This window comes from Lynx canadensis, chromosome D1 (genome assembly GCF_007474595.2).
Source record: "Lynx canadensis isolate LIC74 chromosome D1, mLynCan4.pri.v2, whole genome shotgun sequence".
Lineage (NCBI taxonomy): Eukaryota > Metazoa > Chordata > Mammalia > Carnivora > Felidae > Lynx > Lynx canadensis.
The window spans coordinates 58026689-58045515 of NC_044312.2; the positions used below are offsets into that span (position 1 = coordinate 58026689).

The 18827-nt window shown below is 42.5% G+C and overlaps 1 protein-coding gene and 1 long non-coding RNA gene across 2 annotated transcripts in view; one reads left to right on the plus strand and one right to left on the minus strand.

The window, feature by feature from the left end:
* Positions 1-18827, plus strand: part of C2CD3 (C2 domain containing 3 centriole elongation regulator) — a 147454-nt gene that overhangs the window by 114446 nt on the left and 14181 nt on the right. The window contains 4 exon segments of the mRNA XM_030331170.1: positions 950-1114; positions 6331-6548; positions 9680-10598; positions 13625-13736. Of these exon segments, the coding sequence (XP_030187030.1) occupies positions 950-1114; positions 6331-6548; positions 9680-10598; positions 13625-13736 (1414 nt within the window).
* On the minus strand, positions 4863-17010 carry LOC115524685. Its single transcript, XR_003972176.1, has 4 exons — positions 16539-17010; positions 12150-12324; positions 8687-8749; positions 4863-4946 (listed from the first exon to the last, which is right to left on the minus strand). It is a non-coding gene; the product is annotated as an uncharacterized LOC115524685 (long non-coding RNA).

An 18827-nucleotide genomic window follows, 5' to 3' on the forward strand; every position in this document is an offset into this window, starting at 1 on the left:
ATTGAGCCCCCTATTGGGCTCTGTGCTGACAGTGCGGAGCATACTTGGGATTCTCTCTGTCCCTCTCTCTCTGCCCCTTCCCTGTTTGCACTCTCTCTCTCAAAATAAATAAACATTAAAAAATATTTTTAAAAAGAGCAAAACCTTGCCATTTGCAATAACATGGATGGATCTAGAGCGTATGATGCTAAGCAAAATAAGTCCATCAGAGAAAGACAAATACTGTATGATTTCACTCCTATGTGGACTTTAAGAAACAAAACAAATGAACAAAGGAAAAAAAAAGAGAGACAAACCAAGAAACAGACTCTTAACCATAGAGAACAAACAAATGGTTACCAGAGGAGAGGTAAGGGGGATGGGTAAAATACATGAAGGGATTAAGAGTACACTCTTGGGGTGCCTGGGTGGCTCAGTATGTTAAGCATCTGACTCTTGATTTCAGCTCAGGTCATGATCTCACGGTTTGTGAGATCAAGCCTTACATCAGGCTGCACGCTGACAGTACAGAGCCTGCTTGGGCTTCTCTCTCTCCCTCTTTCTCTGTCCCTCCCCTGCTCATTCTCTTTCTCTCTCTCTCTCTCTCTCTCTCTCTCTCTCTCTCTCTCTGTAATAAAAAAAAAAAAAAAGAATACATGTAACTTGATGAGGACTGAGTATGGAATTGTTGAATCTCTATATTTTACACCTGAAACTAATATAACACTATATGTTAACTACACTGGAATTCACATTTGAAAAGAGAGGGAAAAAATAATAAAGGAGAGTGGTTAAGACTGAAGGCAAGATTATTTGGAAGATAGTTGTCATCTAAGCAAGAATTACTGAAGCCAGGACTGTGGTAATGGGGATGGATTTGCGATACCATTGTAGGAGGGTTATTTGTTGATTGTCACATTAGTTTTCTCATTGGTTGGGAATTTATTTTGGCCCCATTTATTCCTGACAGAAGCAGTACTGCAAGAAGTCAGGCATCACGCCATGAAGAGCATGTACAGAACATCCGCCGATTTCATGAATCCCTGCAGCAGGGAGAGGCAGTTTTGCCACATGATGACAAACTGACCACATTGCCTTTGTCCTCCTCCCACACTTCCATTCTGACTTCTCTCAGGTAAGACCCGGTGCTTAGAAAAGACACAAGAAACCATAGTAAAGCACAAGGTAAATGGGCTATGGCAACCTGCAATACTGCTGTTCTGTCAGCTACCACTGCCCTGGGAGGTGTAGGAGGGGACTTTGTCTGTGTTAGTGTTGCATTGGACCCTGGATCCTCTCAAGATTCTTCATAGATAAATCTGTCTCTACTTGGGGCCTTCCATTCCTTCACCGGCTCTATACTATTATATTATTTCCACTAATACAGGAACTTTAGATTATTCACCAAAGCTAATAATTATACAGCTTCATATCTACTTTACAATTTATAGACCCTCATCCTGCCCACTGTCCTCCTCACAACCACTGAATTCATCCAGATCACCATCTGTCCTGTTAATGCTTCCCTCTTTGTTAATTCAGTCAGCATCTGAGCCACAGAAGCACTGTGAGAATTGAAAGGGCCATTATAGATCATCTGAATCAGCACCTGGGTTATCTAGTAAGAAGTGTGGTCCTGTGAAAAGGTCTTGGCTTCAGAGTCCAACAGCCTTGACTTCCAGTCCTGGCTCTGCCATTCCCAGAAAAGGAAGGAGATAGTCTGTTGCCAGATAATTATAATGATGTGTGATAAGAGCTGCAGGTTTTCTGGCCAAGGGTAGATGGAGGAATGAGTAACATTCTAAATTGGTTTTGGGAATATTTAAAGAAGTCACACTTGAACTAGTCTTTGAAGGAGAAGGTCAACAAATGTGAAGGACATTCTATGCAGAAAACACGCTGAGACCCAGAGGCTTGAAACAGCAAGTCACGTTTGGAGAAATACCAGCAGTACAGTTAGGATACAGCTGAGCCTAAGATGTAAAGAGCAAGGAAAGTTCTGTAGCACCATCTTGAAGGGCCTTGAATGTCAGCTTGAGTTTGGACTTTTAGAACAAATGATCCTCAAGTGGAAAGTGATGGGGAATGGAGGAAGAGAGTGTGTAAAATTTGAGGAAAAAATATTTGAAAGATTTTATATTTGGAAAAAGCTAAAAAAAATTTTTTTTTAATTATTTGGTTTCTTAAAGCAAACTCAGAAAAGAATTGGCAAAATATTTTTGATTGGTGGAACATAGGTTAAAAAGAATTGAACAGTTATACTATAGACTATGGGAAATTGTTCAAATTTTTGTATTATAAGGAAGTGGTATGTTCAGATTCTCATTTTAGATTCTCAGCTAGAGACTGGAGGCTATTTAAGTAAAACCATTAACAGTGTGTCTGCATTTTGTTGGGTCACTCACATAACATATTTTAGAATCTACCAAGAAAGAGAAAAAGAAACTCTCGTGCAGTTCTCTCAGTGTCAGCGCTATTGACATTTGGGCCAGATATTTTGCTATCTTACACATTGTAAGAATTTAGCATCATCCTTGGCCTCTATCTACTAGATATTGTGACAACCAAAAATGTCTTCACACATTGCCAAATGTGTTCTTGGGGCCAAATTACCAGGCTATAAACCACTGCCCTAGAACAGTGGTTCTCAAAAGTTAGTGTGTGTCAGAATCACGTGAACAGCTTGTTAAAACAGCAATTGTTCTACCCACCCATACAGTTCCTAATTCAATAGGTCTAGGATAGGGCCTGAGAATTGGCATTTCTAAGAAGTTCTCAGATGATGCTAATGCTGCTAGATCTAGAACCAGGTTTTGAAAACTGCTAGTAGATGAATTCTCTAAAAATGGAGATGAAACAAAATAGCAACTTTGCATTATTACTTCCTTAGATTCACAGAGCCCTAAAACAGTGCTTCTTTTGAGTCACAGCAATCCTATGAGGTCTGCAGAGCAAATATTAATAAACCTTTTTCACAGATAAGAAAATTGCAGCTTAGTATTAGTAGGTTCTATACCCAGAACCTCTGACAAGATCAGTTGGGTTTGCACATTTTCTTTAAAGCTTCACCCAGTTAACATTTGTTTGCATTTTCCTGCTACAAGTGGCAGGTGGCAGACACCCAAATGTAGACACCTAAGTAAACCACTGTGATTTTTTAATTTTATTTATTTTCTTAATTTAAATCCAAGTTAGTTAGCATATAGTGCAACAATGATTTCGGGAGTAGATTCCCTAATGCCCCCTACCCGTTTAGCCCATCCCCCCTCCAGTACCCTCTGTTTGTTCTCCATATTTAAGAGTCTCTTATGTTTCTCCCCCTCCCTGTTTTTTTATTATTTTTGCTTCCCTTCCCTTATGTTCATCTGTTTTATATCTTAAAGTCCTCACATGAGTGAAGTCATGTGACATTTGTCTTTCTCTAATTTCGCTTAGCTTATATAATACCCTCTAGTTCCATCTATGTAGTTGCAAATGGCAAGATTTCATTCTTTTTGATTGCTGAGTAATACTCCATTGTGTGTGTGTGTGTGTGTATTTATATATATATACACACCACATCTTCTTTATCCATTCACCTGTTGATGGACATTTGGGTTCTTTCCATAATTTGGCTGTTGTTGATAGTGCTGCCATAAACATTGGAGTACATATGCCCCTTTGAAACAGCATACCTGTATCCCTTGGATAAATACCTACTAGTGCAATTACTGGGTTGTAGGGTAGTTCTATTTCTAATTTTTTGAGGAACCTCCATACTGTTTTCCAGAGTGGCTGCACCAGTTTGCATTCCCACCAGCAGTGCAAAAGAGATCCTCTGTCTCTGCATCCTCGCCAACATCTGTTGTTGCCTGAGTTGTTAATGTTAGCCATTCTGACAGTTGTGAGGTGGTATCTCAGTGTGGTTTTGATTTGTATTTCCCTGATGATGAGTGATGTTGAGCATTTTTTCATGTGTTGGTTGGCCATCTGGATGTCTTCTTTGGAGAAGTGTCTATTCATGTCTTTTGCCCATTTCTTCACTGGATTATTTGGGTTTGGGATGTTAAGTTTGATAAGTTTCCTATAGATTTTGGATACTAACCCTTTATCTGATATATCATTTGCAAATATCTTCTCCCATTCTGTTGGTTGCCTTTTAGTTTTGCTGATTGTTTCCTTCGCTGTGCAGAAGCTTTTTATTTTGATGAGGTCTCAATAGTTCATTTTTGCTTTTGTTTCCCTTGCCTCTGGAGACATGTTGAGTAGGAAGTTGCTGCAGCCGAGGTCAGAGAGGTTTTGCCTGCTTTCTCCTCAAGGATTTTGATGGCTTCCTGTCTTACGTTTAGGTCTTTCATCCATTTTGAGTTTATTTTTGTGTATGGTGTGAGAAAGTGATCCAGGTTCATTTTTCTGCATGTCGCTGTCCAGTTTTCTTAGCACCACTTGCTGAAAAGACTGTCTTTATTCTATTGAATATTCTTTCCTGCTTTGTCAAAGATTAGTTGGCCATATTATTTGTGGGTCCATTTCTGGGTTCTCTATTTTGTTCCATTGATCTGAGTGTCTTTTCTTGTGCCAGGACCATACTGTCTTGATGATTACAGCTTTGTAATACAACTTGAAGTCCGTAAATCCACTGTGATTTGAGAGTCGTGGCTTCTTTTTTTTTTTTTTTTTTTTAATTTTTTTTTTCAACGTTTATTTATTTTTGGGACAGAGAGAGACAGAGCATGAACGGGCGAGGGGCAGAGAGAGAGGGAGACACAGAATCGGAAACAGGCTCCAGGCTCTGAGCCATCAGCCCAGAGCCTGACGCGGGGCTTGAACTCACGGACCGCGAGATCGTGACCTGGCTGAAGTCGGACGCTTAACCGACTGCGCCACCCAGGCGCCCCGAGAGTCGTGGCTTCTAATGACAGATTAAGGATCAGCTTTGTATTCTCTCATTTAATTTGGATTTGATGGTAGAACACAGCAGACTGTTCCTAACAAAAGCATAAAACGACTTTCAATTTACTTCACAGGTATTTAGTGTCTATGTAGTGCCAATTATACCAGGCACATTGAGTGTACCAGAGAAATAAAGAAGGTTGAGATATTATCTTCTGTTACCAAATGCTCATGGCCTAGTTTGGGAAACTAATACATGATAAGAAAACTAAGGTGGGGGGGCACCTCGGTGGCTTAGTGGGTTGAGCATCTGACTCTTAATTTCAGCTCAGGTCATGATCCCAGGGTCATGAGATAGAGCGCCACGTCAGGCTCCATGCTGAGTGTGCAGCCTGCTTAAGATTCTCCTTCTCTCGAGGCACCTGGGTGGCTGAGTCGGTTAAGTGTCAGACTTTGGCTCAGGCCATGATCTCGCAGTCTCTGAGTTCGAGCCCCGCTTCGGGCTCTGTGCTGACAGCTCGTAGCCTAGAGAGCCTTCTTCGGATTCTATGTCTCCCTCTCTCTCTGCCCCTCCCCCGTTCATGCTCTGTCTCTCTCTCATCTCTCTCTCTCTCTCTCTCTCTCTAAAATAAGTAAACATTAAAAAAAAAAATTCTCCTTCTCTCCCTCTGCCCCTCTCCCCTGCTTGTGCTCTCTCAAAAAAAAAAAAAAAAAAGTTAAAATAGTATAGGGACAGAGCAAGGGGAGTAGCTTGAACTCAGGCTCCAGCATTCAGAGGTATGAGGCAGAAATGAACCTAGTTGGGACAGGGCCCATCTATTATGGAGAAAGCACAAGATTTGGAGTCCTGAGTTCTGGAGAATGGTAAGAATGAATGTGGCCCCATTCAAAGTTTTTGAACAGATTTTTTTTTTAAGTCATTTATTCATTATCCATTCAGCATTTATTTTGTGACAAGCACTATGCTGGGTACAATAGATATAAAGGAATCAGCACAGAGCTCACAGTACATCAGAGGAAAGAGATGTGAAACAAATGATGTGATTGAAGAGTACAGAACTGTGAGGCATAAAGGAAGACCTCTTAAACCAATTTAGAGGCTCAGAGAAGGCTTGCTTCAAGAGATCACTTACTTGAAAGATCAAGAATGATTGTGAGGTAATCGTTTCTCGGCCTTTTGGCTTAGATCAAGTGAAGAATGACTGTGAGGTAGCAAAGGTCAGTGTTAGTCCAGAGTAAGGCCTTAGTCTGTCAGAGTAAGAGGATGTGAAGACTAGATAGGAATGGTAGTCAAGAATGGTTCCCTACAGGAGGGGAGATTTTTCCTGGACATAGAAGAGGAATCTCATTAGCTAGACATAAGGAGTGGCAAGTTGCCCCCAGTAGCCAGATCATAGTCTGAGAGGAACATAAAAGATGCTTGTAATCCCAGTGAATGACCCTTTTGTCCTGTTCTCCCTTTCTTTTTTTTTTTTACAGGAGGAATCTGAGTGAGCTAGATCAGATCCAACGGTACTTCAGTCAGAAGCTCACCAAGCCTTTACTTCCCCTCAGTCCTCAGCCTCCTGCCGTCATGCAGTCCCAGGAGATTCATAGGGACCATCTTAGGCCCGGAGCTAGCAGCCTAGACCCTGACAGCCAGTGTCTTCTGGAGAAATCCAATAACCTGGTGTTGCAAGTCAGCTCCTTAATCACAGGTATGGCTCAGGGCCCCTCTTGTTGAGGAGTTATGGTCACTGGGTGCTATTCAAAAAAACATCCCTCAGGCAAGCCCCTATGACAAATGAGAGACCAACAGCTTTCACTATATTATTTATTTACTGTCTTCCTTTTGAAAGGAGAGATTTAAAAGCATGGCACAGGAAATTGTGAAGTGGAAAGCACATTGGACTGAGAGGCTGGAGACCCAGGTCAGGTTCTTGGTAGGTTTTTGCCCAGACTTACGATTTGACTCAGCATACCTTTTCCCTTCTTGAGGATTCCCTAGCCAAAACAAGATGAGAATGGATTAGGTGAGCTCTTTAGTAGCAGTTCTTGAACTTGTGCCACTCTACTTTCAGGAAAAAATCAACTATAGACATATTTAAAATTCTAGTTCTCAGAGGCCAGAAGCCTGCATTTTTAGCAGGTACCTCAGATGATTCTAGATATTGGTGGTCCATAGTCAACCCTTTGAAACACCCCTTAAAGCGGTGGTCCTCACTCTGGCTGCATATTAGAATTCTTGAGGGAGCTTTTCAAGATCCAGATGCCCAGGCTGCACCATAGGTCAGTTACAACAGGATCTTTGAGGGTGCAGACCCAGGCATCAGTGTTTTTCATAACTGCCCAGGTAATTCTACTGTGCAGCCCAGACAGAGACTACTATAGAATAAGTATTTCTCAAAGGTGCCTAAGCATAAGAATCACCTGGGGTACTTATTCTGAAATACAAATTCCTGGGTCTTCTTCCATTCTATTGAATTAGAATGCTGGGTTAAGGCCTGGGAACTTATATATCAGGCACAGTTTGGGGAATTGTGAGAAATCAGTTAGATCAGTACCTTTAGCCATCATTTGGTGTCATTTTTGCTGAAGTAAAATATGTATATTGTACACCGGGATGAATAAGTTTAATTTTCTCTGTTTAAAGTGGAAAGAAGCCACTCATGACTGATATGAAGTACAAACCTTCTTCCTACCCTCTTTCCCAGATAGCTAACCTGTCAGTAGCCAGGGTTTCCAAAGTACATGTTTGGCTTCCATTTGCTTGGAAATATTCAGTCATCTATTTATTGAGCACAAACTCTGCCAGGTACCACTATGTTACTGGTTCCAGGAAGATGGACAAGACAAGCATTATCTTTGCTTTCATCAAGTGTACATTCTATAGTCAACTGAAGAAACTGTCCCCCAGAAAGAAAGGATAAGAGCAGAATGGAGGCTTGTTTGGGGTAGAGGTGAGAGCATATAGAGAACCCCTTTAAATGGGTATATTAAAAGAGGAGAGAGAAGAGAAATGAGGATTGAAGCTGGAGGACCTTGAAGCCAAGTTTGGGAGTTTAATCTTTATCCTGGAAGAAAATGGGGAGTTCTAAGCAAGGTGATGACAGAATGAGAACTGACTTTTATAAGGAGAGGATGAATTTTGAAAGGGAGAGAGGACTAGATCGAAGAAAACAATTTAAAAAAATTTTTTTTATGTTTTTTAAAATTTATTTGTGAGAGAGAGAGAGAGAGAGACAGAGCATGAGTGGGGGAGGGGCAGAGAGAGAGAGGGAGACACAGAATCCAAAGCAGGCTTCAGGCTCTGAGCTGTCAGCACAGAGCCCAATGCAGGGATTGAACTTGTGAACTGCGAGATCATGTCCTGAGCCGAAATCGGACACTCAACTGACTCAGCCAACCCAGGCACCCCTCGAAGAAAACAGTTTAAAAAAATAAACTTCCCCAACCTCCATCGTGTCTTAGTACACTTTGGAAGAAGTCATTACACAAGTAGATACCAGTGAATCTTGAGAGTGAGTTACTGATGGGGAGGAGGGGGTCTCATTTATGCCACATCTGTGTGCCAGGTCCTTTGCTGGACTCTAAAAATGCAACATGAATCAGATACGTGGTCTCTGCCTTTAAGAAGCTCACAATCTGATGGGGAAAACATACACAATAGCATATTAAATGCTTCCTTATAGAACAAAGCTGTATAGCCATCCCATCCAGCTGGTGCACCTAGGAAGGCTTCCCAGAGGAGATGCAGTAGAGCAGGGCCTTGAAGGATGGACTGGTATGTAAAAAGCAGAAAGACACCTCCAAGACAGAAAGGATAGTTCAGGCCAAGGGATCAGGATTGACTAACCTTCCTGGTTCCTGTTCCTGTTTGCAGGTAGAGATGTTCCATTTTCATACATCTACTCACTCCCTTTAAGACATGAAAATTGATAATGTATTAAATTTAGCCAGCACCTCCTATAGGCTGAGCACTCCCATCAGGTGCTATGAGGGAGATGTGACCCCACACCCCAAGAGTCAAATCTGCCTCCCAATTCCTAACATTCTCTTCTTAAATAATAATGTAAACAAACCATTTAGTAGTTCTGTTTATTAACTTATTCCCTCCCATTTAATCACAAAAACAATTTGAAATGACTGGTAGTTTCCACTTGTTGTTTATATATGTGCCACAAAGTGTGTGCTCATTTATCTGATGTATTCTTTACTATAACCCTGTGCAAAGGATGGTGTTAATAACATTTTAAAGATAAACAGGTTGAGAGAGGATAGTTTGCTCATGACCACAATAAGTGACAGTAGAGATTTGAACCCAAGACTGACAAGCTCCAAAAACCTCTGTTCTTTCCATAATGCCATCCTCCCTCCATTTTCTCTGTAATAAACCTCCCCTACTTTACCAATTGGGTAATAGATTAATTGCTTTTATTTTCCAAGTAAAATATATAGTTTTAATAACTGTCATCAAATAGGTAAATAAGTAGATTCTCATTTTGGTTTTTAATATAGGTAATTACTGAAGTAAATGGAAGCATGAACATGCCTACCAGGACTCCTAGCTCCCAAGAATTCCTGAGCCTGAGCAGATAGTCTCTGAAAGCATTTCCACAGATGTAACCACAACTATAAACAGATTAGATTTTGGTTCTCTGATGTTAGAATAAAGTGCTAGAAATTGTACTGCCTTGAATATAGTTTCACTGACTTGGGTGGATTAACGATCTTTAAGATTTTTCAAAGTCTGATTGCAAGAATACATCTGAAGCTAGAGCCTAGCTTGGGAAAGTTGAGTGGTCTGTGGCCCTACCTTGTAGTAAGAGTGATATCTGTTGCTGTTCAGATCTGCAGACCATCACCAGGAATTCTCAAGCATCTTTGAGTTCTCGCCAAGCCAGGAGTAGAAGCGGAGAAGTCCCCACCCTACCAGATGCTCAGGACACAGGGGCCATGCAGGAACGAAGAACAGCTCCCAATATGTCATTGGCACAAGTGCTGGATGAGGGCAGAAACTGCCTAACTCCCCCTACTCTTGAAGAGACTTCAAGCAGAAGAGGACTGCTCCATGAGTCCCTGGGGCACACAGTACCCGATACAAGGATGCAGAGCAGTGAGGAAACTGAGGCAGACCCAGTCTACAGCGATGAGGACTATGAAGAAGACATCATTGAGCCCAGGACCCTTAATGACATCACCACTGTGACAGACAAAACTAGCCCTTGGTCCAGTTTCATGTCAGACACAAGTGAGATCATCAGCCTTCAGCCTGATGAGGTGCATAGGGAAGGCCCCTCTTGTCCTTCAAAGCCTTTCCCCAGAGAGGAGCTCAAGGGTAAAAGTAGCCCTCTGTCCAGCCCAGGAAGAGCTGTCAACCCCCACCTGCTTAGGCAGGGTTCTCCTAGGCAAAGTCTTGTTGCTTGTGAGGGTGAAGCCTCTCAGGCAAGGGATGGAGAGCCTGCCTTAACAGACCCGCAGCTCATCTCACAAGTAACACTCTCAGGAGCCCAACAGAGCAAAACCTCCATGGGACTGAGCTCACCAAGAGCAGATCAGGACCAGGAGCCCAAGCCAGAAGCCCAGACTGAGAATGAAGCTGCCTCCACAGAGCTAAGTGACTCTGCTGATAGCTTTGAGAAATTCCCTCTCAGCCTAGCCTCCCAGAGCAGAAAGGAAAGCCATCAGGGCCTACCCATCAACTGCCCTGACATCCATCAGAAGCAGGCAACATCTGGATCAGAGGTGTCCACAAGGCAGAGTCTCCTGTATCCTTTGGTATTTCCCACAAGTAGCCCCTTACGCCATTTCTAGCATTTTGGATGCTAGCACTTAGGCCAACCTAGTGTGTGCGTGAGTGTGAGCATGAGCAGTGGCCTCCCTCATGGAATGCACTGGGAGATATAGGAAGCTCCTTCCTTCACAAGACTTGCCGGTCCTAATAAGGTGCTATGATGCTACTGTTAACCCCTGCCCTCTGAAGCATAATGTTTTGAATTAGGTTTAAGTGTTAGTAGCACATTCATTGGCCTGGCCCAGCCTGATTTATTGAATTAATCTATTAGGTATTTTACACTTGAAGGCAGGGCTCTGGATGTAAGGAATGAGACCATTAATCTCAGTTGAAATAGAAATGGAGGGTGCAGAGAGAGGGAAAGGGAGAGTACTAGCAGTGATTGAGTATTTACTATGTGCCAGGCACTTTACATACCTTTTCATTCCATCATTGTAAGTCCTGAAGGTATCATCATTTCTATTTTGCATTTAGGGAAACTGAGGCCCAAAGTTATAGTGACTTCCTAATACTTCATTTTTTCAGAAAAAGGCAAGTAATAACAAGGAGTAATACAAGGAGTAAGACAAGGAGAGAGGAAGTGGGCACAGTTGAAATGGACTTGCCCGACTCCTCCTACCCCCCAGAAGGATAGTGTCAATGGAGAGAAGGGGCACCTGCCATTCCCCCTCTTCTTCCTTTGAAACACAGATGGCCCTGTAATGGGAAAAACTACCTAGACCCATCGACAGCCCTCATATCTGTTGCCTACCCCGCTGAGCAGATCAGTTCACCTGGCATCCCAACGGCAAGCAAGGGTTACTGCACAGCTACCAGTGAAGGAGGCTGCTTTACTGAAGAGATCTTTCTCTACCCGAAGCCAGGGGGCCTGTTTTTGACCCTTCTAGACCCATTTTCTTATTATTTGTGTGACTTCCGGCATACAATTTAACCTTTCTGAGCCTTAGTTTCTTCACCTATAAGATGGGGGCAGTAATCCCTTACCCACCAGACTGTACACTCTCTAGGTAGGTCAGGGACCTTGTCTTTTTCTGTGTCCCCAGCACCAGACATTACACAGAGAAGGGATCAGTAAATGTAGATTGAATTGAACTATCCTAATTTCACAAGATTCCTGAGAAAATCAAATGAGTGTGAAACATTTGTACATACTGTATGATGTGATTCTTTTTGCAGAGCAGAGAGAAACTAAAAGGTAGAGGGGTAGGGATTCAGAAAGGCTGAAACTATGAAATGGCTGGAGGGTGAGCACTGAAAGCAGACCACCTCCAGTGGAGTTCCTTCCTAGCCTCACTCAGCCTGGGTTCTGACGATGCTGCCTTTACAGTCAATTTAGTTGTGCTCAGAATACATGGTTTGTGCTGGAGCAGTCACATGTGACCAGGTCCTAAGCAGTCACATGTGACCACATGTGACTACTAAGGGTAGTGCTCTAATTCAGACCTTCCCAAGTATTCATCCTTTCAAAAAATGGGTATTGCCAGGCTTGGTGCTCTCCTGAAGACAGATTTGAAGTAGACTTTACCTTAAGAAGTTCCTATCATGAGGCAGGAGACAGGCAGTGATAGAATTTATTGTTCTAGGTGTTGTGATGAAACCTGGACAAAATGCTAGGGAGCAAGAGGAGGAAGCTGCCACAACACTGGATATATCCCGGGAAGAGAGACAGTGGAGCTGGACCTCAAAGATGAATAGACATCCTGTAAACAAATGAGAAAATTCTAGTTATAGTGAACTGTGTATGCAGAGGCATAGCCAGGTGAAAGAGCCTGACCTGTGGGGAGCAGTTCACTCTGCTTAGAGTCCAGGGGTACATGAGATGGTGAGCGGTGAGGCAGGGCTACATCTTAAAGAGCCTTTTATGCCTGGCTAATCTAATCTACATCATAGATGGGAGAGAATTAGGTTCAAGGAAGAGAAAAACAAATACAAAGTAGACTTAGAGAGTTCTGTTACAAGTTGCTAGGTAAGTGATGTCATTGACTGGATAGGGACTAGCACATAAAGACAGATAGTTTTGGAGGAAGGTACAGATTTCCATTTTGGACATATGCCTACAAGACCTCCAAGAGGAGGCCAGCTATAAAGGTAGGTGTCTCCGGAAATAGATAAAGGGAGCAGGCAGAGCATGGAAAAGGAGAACCACCCACACAAAATGGAGCCTTGAGGATACGCTTCATTCAGTAGATACTTATTAAAAACTTACTATGTCCCAGGTACTGTGCTAGGTGACAGGAACATGACTGAAAAAGAGATGAATAATCTCTGCCCTCTTGGAGCTTAAATTCTAGTATGGAAGAACCATGATAAAACAATTTGAACCAGAACCATATTTAGCTTATTGAACAGAAACAAAAAATTGGAACATCAAAGTAGTCCCCTCCCAAACTGAATCAGTGCTTTGATTGAACAAATATTTTTGGAAACACCATGTTCTCAGTACTGGGTATATCTAGTACCAGAAAAAGTGTAAGATGTGGTACTTGACTTCTAGGGCTCAGATGCAGACTGGGTGAACCAGCTATATCCACAGACAGCCCCTCATGTAGAGCCCTCATTCCTGGATGTTGGCAGAGGACAACTGGGAAGACCAGCCTCCTTCAGTGTCAGGCATCTCCCTCCAGCCTAAGACACTGTCCTTGGGGCCACCTTCCAACCCAACCCTGTCTGACTGGCTTCTAACGGGTCAGTTGTGGGTCAGCAGGACCTCAGCAAGTATCATTTAAATGTTGCTGCGTACCAGCCTCATGCAGGGCTCTAGGGAAATAATGAGGGGAAGGAGGGATCACTGAGGTCTAACATTAGGAGAGGAAGGATTTTAACTGACCCTTGCAGAAAGTATAGACTGCGACTTGTTAGGGTGGGCAGGGCCTTCCAGACAGAAGGCACTACTGTACAAGAATAAGTTGGACAAGTAGGGATGACTGAGGCCAGTGGAGATGCCAGTCTGGCAAGGGGGGCAGATTTCAATGTATCTGTGCCCCTTAACTACCATTATAGCCCGGAACCCATTGTGGTGCCCAACTTCTTTTTGCCTCCTCAGCAGTTGGAGGCCTCCCTGCGGATCCTTTCACTCTCTACAGCTTTGCCACCGCCAGCCACAACAGATCAGGTAAGAGAACAGCTGGCTGACCCCCCTCTCCTAGAGTCCTCATCTCTTCCATGAAAGCATGGGCACAATGCAAAGCTGCCCAGGCCAGATTCCTGAAAAGGCGGCAGCAGTGGTCACTCTCCAAACTTGTGCTGAGCACATTCTGGGGGCCCAGAGGTGCACGAGGTGCTCAGGAACAGTGAGGAAGTGCAAATGAGTTAAGAGCAGGGCATCATCAGTTAAGATGATATGTGGAAGAAACAGTGCAGAAACATTAAAAATAAGACTCAGCCAAGAAATGAATACTGAGTGCTGTGGGAGCTCCACTAAGCCAAAGGTGGGCTTGAGCAGAGGAAGCTTCAAGCAGGAGATGCAACGTCAGCAAACTGTGACAGATGAGTTAACATTTGGAAGAAGAGAATATCAGAGATATACCTGTTGTTGTTTACAGAACACCTTGTAACCATCATTCATCCGAGCTGGGTGGTTGGAACCCAGGTACAGATCCCAGCTCTCCTCTTTGCTGCCTTGGCACAGCTCTGGACCTTTCTTACAGGTGGCAAGAAAATATTAATAATACTATAACTACTTTTGTAATCATTCAGCATATACTTACTGAGTACCTGTATCAGGCATTGTGCTAGGTTCTGAGCATACAGTAGTTAAGTAAGACAAATTCCCTGCTTGTGGAGTACAAACAGTAAACAACAACAAAAAAAAATATTGACAGATTGTGATGAGTACTAGGTGTTCTGATAAAGAACAGGGTCTCTGAGGAGGCAGTATTTAAGCTGAAAGATGGTGGTCATGGTGGTGCTTGCTAGGCACTGTTCAAAGCACCTTATATTAACTCTTTACATTCAGCAACCTAATGAGGTACATATTTTATCTCTGTTTTTAAAGATGAAGAATCTGAGGCACAATCTAGAGATTAAGTATCTTGGCTCATACAGGTGTTAAGTGATAGAGCAAAAATGGGAACCTAAGCACTCTGGTTTCAAAATCTGTGTTGCTAACTACTATACTTAGAAGGAGCCAGGGGTGCCTGGGTGGCTCAGTCAGTTAAGCATCTAACTTCAGCTCAGGTCATGATCTCACAGTTCGTGAGTTCAAGCCCCACATCGGGCTCTGCGCTGACAGCCCAGAGCCTGGAGCTTGCTTCTGTGTCTCCCTCTCTCTCTGCCCCTCCCCCGGCTCGCACTCTGCCTCTCAAAAATAAATGAAGATTAAAAAAAAAAAGGAGCCAGCCATGTAAGAAACTTGGAGAGGAGTATTCTAGGTGGAGAGAACAGCAAATGCAAAGTCCCTGAGGCTGAAAGAGCTTGGCATGGTCTAGGAACTGACACAGAGCCAGTGGCACTGGAACATAGAAACTGACATAATGAGGCCAGAGGGCCCAGAGCACACAGGACATGTAGCCACGAGAAAGAGTTTAGATTTATTCTAAATGCTAAGATATCCTTTGAAGTGTGTTAAGCAGGGGAGTGAGATCTGATTTAAATTTTAAAGAATTTACCCAGGGTGCTGAATAGAGGATGGGTTGTCTTTCAGATTTGGTAGCATGATGGTCAAGAGTAACTGCAGTGATGTATTGGAGAAAAGAGCCAAAATAGTGCCTGTGTACCAGGCACTTATTCTAAATTCTAGGGGTGAACCAGGCATAAAGCTCTTGCCTCATGGAACTTAAAAAAAAAAAAGATAATTTCAGAGAATAATACATACTATAAACAAAATATATTAGCCTATTAATTGTAATAGCTGACTCATATTTAATATATGATGCTTATTATGCAACAGACATAATGCTAAGTGCTTTCATGTATAAGCTCATTTAATTCTCCCAACAACCCAGTAAGATGGGATATTGTTATCCCCATTTAAAAAAAAGGAAAATTGAAGCTCAGAATTTTCCATACAGACCACAAGATATTATTTCTATTTCATATAGAAACTGAGACCCATAACAGTTAAGTCACTTGCCCAGGGTCTCCCAAACAATAAGTGACTTAAAACATATGATTTAAAACTCTATGCTTTCCATCACACCACTTTAAAATCATGACCCTTGACTTAAGGTATATTTTTCTAACCGATTTGCCTTTATATGGGTTTCATTTTGTACTTAACACTTAAACATTTTTTATGCTCTTCCAGAGCCTACTTTGATGACCAATTGGGTCAGTCCAGAAACATCTTGAGAGCCTGGGGGATAGTCCTAAAGAAAAGCCATCAGGTGTCTGATCCCTTGACTAGTTTTCCTTCTCCCTCAACTTCCCCAGCACCATTTTGAGGACATCTCATTTATTTGGCACATGGATCAACCTAAATTCTCATACATCTTAGTTTTTATCAGGTTTGTAAATCCTTCCCAAAGGAGAGGAGAGATACCAGTCCCGACCCAGGAGCTCTGCGTCTTTGTGGCCTTTATTCCTACTCTGGTTTGTGGTCACCAGCTCCTCTCCTTCCTCTTGCATATCCCATACGTACCCATCAGGAGTTATGCTAGAGTCACAGACCTTGATCCAGGTACCAAGCACAAGCTTTTGAGCAAGGCACCCATGAAGTGAAATACTGAATCTGCTACTAAGTTAATGAAGGGATCTTGAGCAAGAGACTTGACCTTTGAGTCTCTGTTTCCTTATACATAACATCAGGCTAATGAGTCTTACCTAATAGAATGATGGCAAGAACTACCCTAGAGGAAAAAGTAGACACTGTTTGTTCCCTTTCCCTCTTCCTCTCCCAGCCAAGTGGGTGAAATGTCAGTGAGTCACACCCCCCAGGAAGGGAGTCTGTGAGCCACTTTGAGCTGTCATCTCTCACCTGCCACACAGACCCGCCGTTCCTTCTTTCATATATCTGCCTTCATGATGTGCCAACTCCCAGGAATTTACTGTCTTTGATCTATTGTAAGATAAAAGTGTGGGAGAGGGAGAAATACGAATTTTCACTTCAATTAAAGGACATGTCTAGTTCTGAGAAGATAACAAGCCTCATATACTTTTTAAGCCGTTTTTCTTTCTTGCTCACAGCAAAACTCCATTGTTTGTGTGCTGTTCTCAGGGCCACCTCTCTCCTCAGGACCTCATTCTGGGTCCTAGTTAGGGTAACCAGTCATCACAGTTCACCCAAAACTGTCACACTGAAAGTCCCAGGCCCAAGAAACCTCAGGAGGTTGGTGGTCCTCACTAACAATGACCCTCTCTCACTATTTGATGCATTCATAGCAGCATATTTTCTGAATCTGGTGCTCTTGGTTGCTACCCAGTGCTTGGTAACCTAGGAATCAAATCAAGTATGTATTTTTTTTTTTTTAGTTTATTTTTTTTTTATTTTTTATTTTTTTATTTTTTTATATATATATATATGAAATTTATTGACAAATTGGTTTCCATACAACACCCAGTGCTCATCCCAAAAGGTGCCCTCCTCACTACCCATCACCCACCCTCCCCTCCCTCCCACCCCCCATCAACCCTCAGTTTGTTCTCAGTTTTTAACAGTCTCTTATGTTTTGGCTCTCTCCCACTCTAACCTCTTTTTTTTTTTTTTCCTTCCCCTCCCCCGTGGGTTCCTGTTAAGTTTCTCAGGATCCACATAAGAGTGAAACCATATGGTATCTGTCTTTCTCTGTATGGCTTATTTCACTTAGCATTACACTCTCCAGTTCCATCCACGTTGCTACAAAAGGCCATATTTCATTTTTTCTCATTGCCACGTAGTATTCCATTGTGTATATATACCACAATTTCTTTATCCATTCATCAGTTGATGGACATTTAGGCTCTTTCCATAATTTGGCTATTGTTGAGAGTGCTGCTATGAACATTGGGGTACAAGTGCCCCTATGCATCAGTACTCCTGTATCCCTTGGATAAATTCCTAGCAGTGCTATTGCTGGGTCATAGGGTAGGTCAATTTTTAATTTTCTGAGGAACCTCCACACTGCTTTCCAGAGCGGCTGCACCAATTTGCATTCCCACCAACAGTGCAGGAGGGTTCCCGTTTCTCCACATCCTCTCCAGCATCTACAGTCTCCTGATTTGTTCATTTTGGCCACTCTGACTGGCGTGAGGTGATACCTGAGTGTGGTTTTGATTTGTATTTCCCTGATAAGGAGCGATGCTGAACATCTTTTCATGTGCCTGTTGGCCATCTGGATGTCTTCTTTAGAGAAGTGTCTATTCATGTTTTCTGCCCATTTCTTCACTGGGTTATTTGTTTTTCGGGTGTGGAGTTTGGTGAGCTCTTTATAGATTTTAGATACTAGCCCTTTGTCCGATATGTCATTTGCAAATATCTTTTCCCATTCCGTTGGTTGCCTTTTAGTTTTGTTGGTTGTTTCTTTTGCTGTGCAGAAGCTTTTTATCTTCATAAGGTCCCAGTAATTCACTTTTGCTTTTAATTCCCTTGCCTTTGGGGATGTGTCGAGTAAGAGATTGCTACGGCTGAGGTCAGAGAGGTCTTTTCCTGCTTTCTCCTCTAAGGTTTTGATGGTTTCCTGTCTCACATTTAGGTCCTTTATCCATTTTGAGTTTATTTTTGTAAATGGTGTGAGAAAGTGGTCTAGTTTCAACCTTCTGCATGTTGCTGTCCAGTTCTCCCAGCACCATTGGTTAAAGAGGCTGTCTTTTTTCCATTGGATGTTCTTTCCTGCTTTGTCAAAGATGAGTTGGCCATACGTTTGTGGGTCTAGTTCTGGGGTTTCTATTCTATTCCATTGGTCTGTGTGTCTGTTTTTGTGCCAATACCATGCTGTCTTGATGATGACAGCTTTGTAGTAGAGGCTAAAGTCTGGGATTGTGATGCCTCCTGCTTTGGTCTTCTTCTTCAAAATTCCTTTGGCTATTCGGGGCCTTTTGTGGTTCCATATGAATTTTAGGATTGCTTGTTCTAGTTTCGAGAAGAATGCTGGTGCAATTTTGATTGGGATTGCATTGAATGTGTAGATAGCTTTGGGTAGTATTGACATTTTGACAAATTTATTTTTCCAATCCATGAGCAGGGAATGTCTTTCCATTTCTTTAAATCTTCTTCAATTACCTTCATAAGCTTTCTGTAGTTTTCAGCATACAGATCCTTTACATCTTTGGTTAGATTTATTCCTAGGTA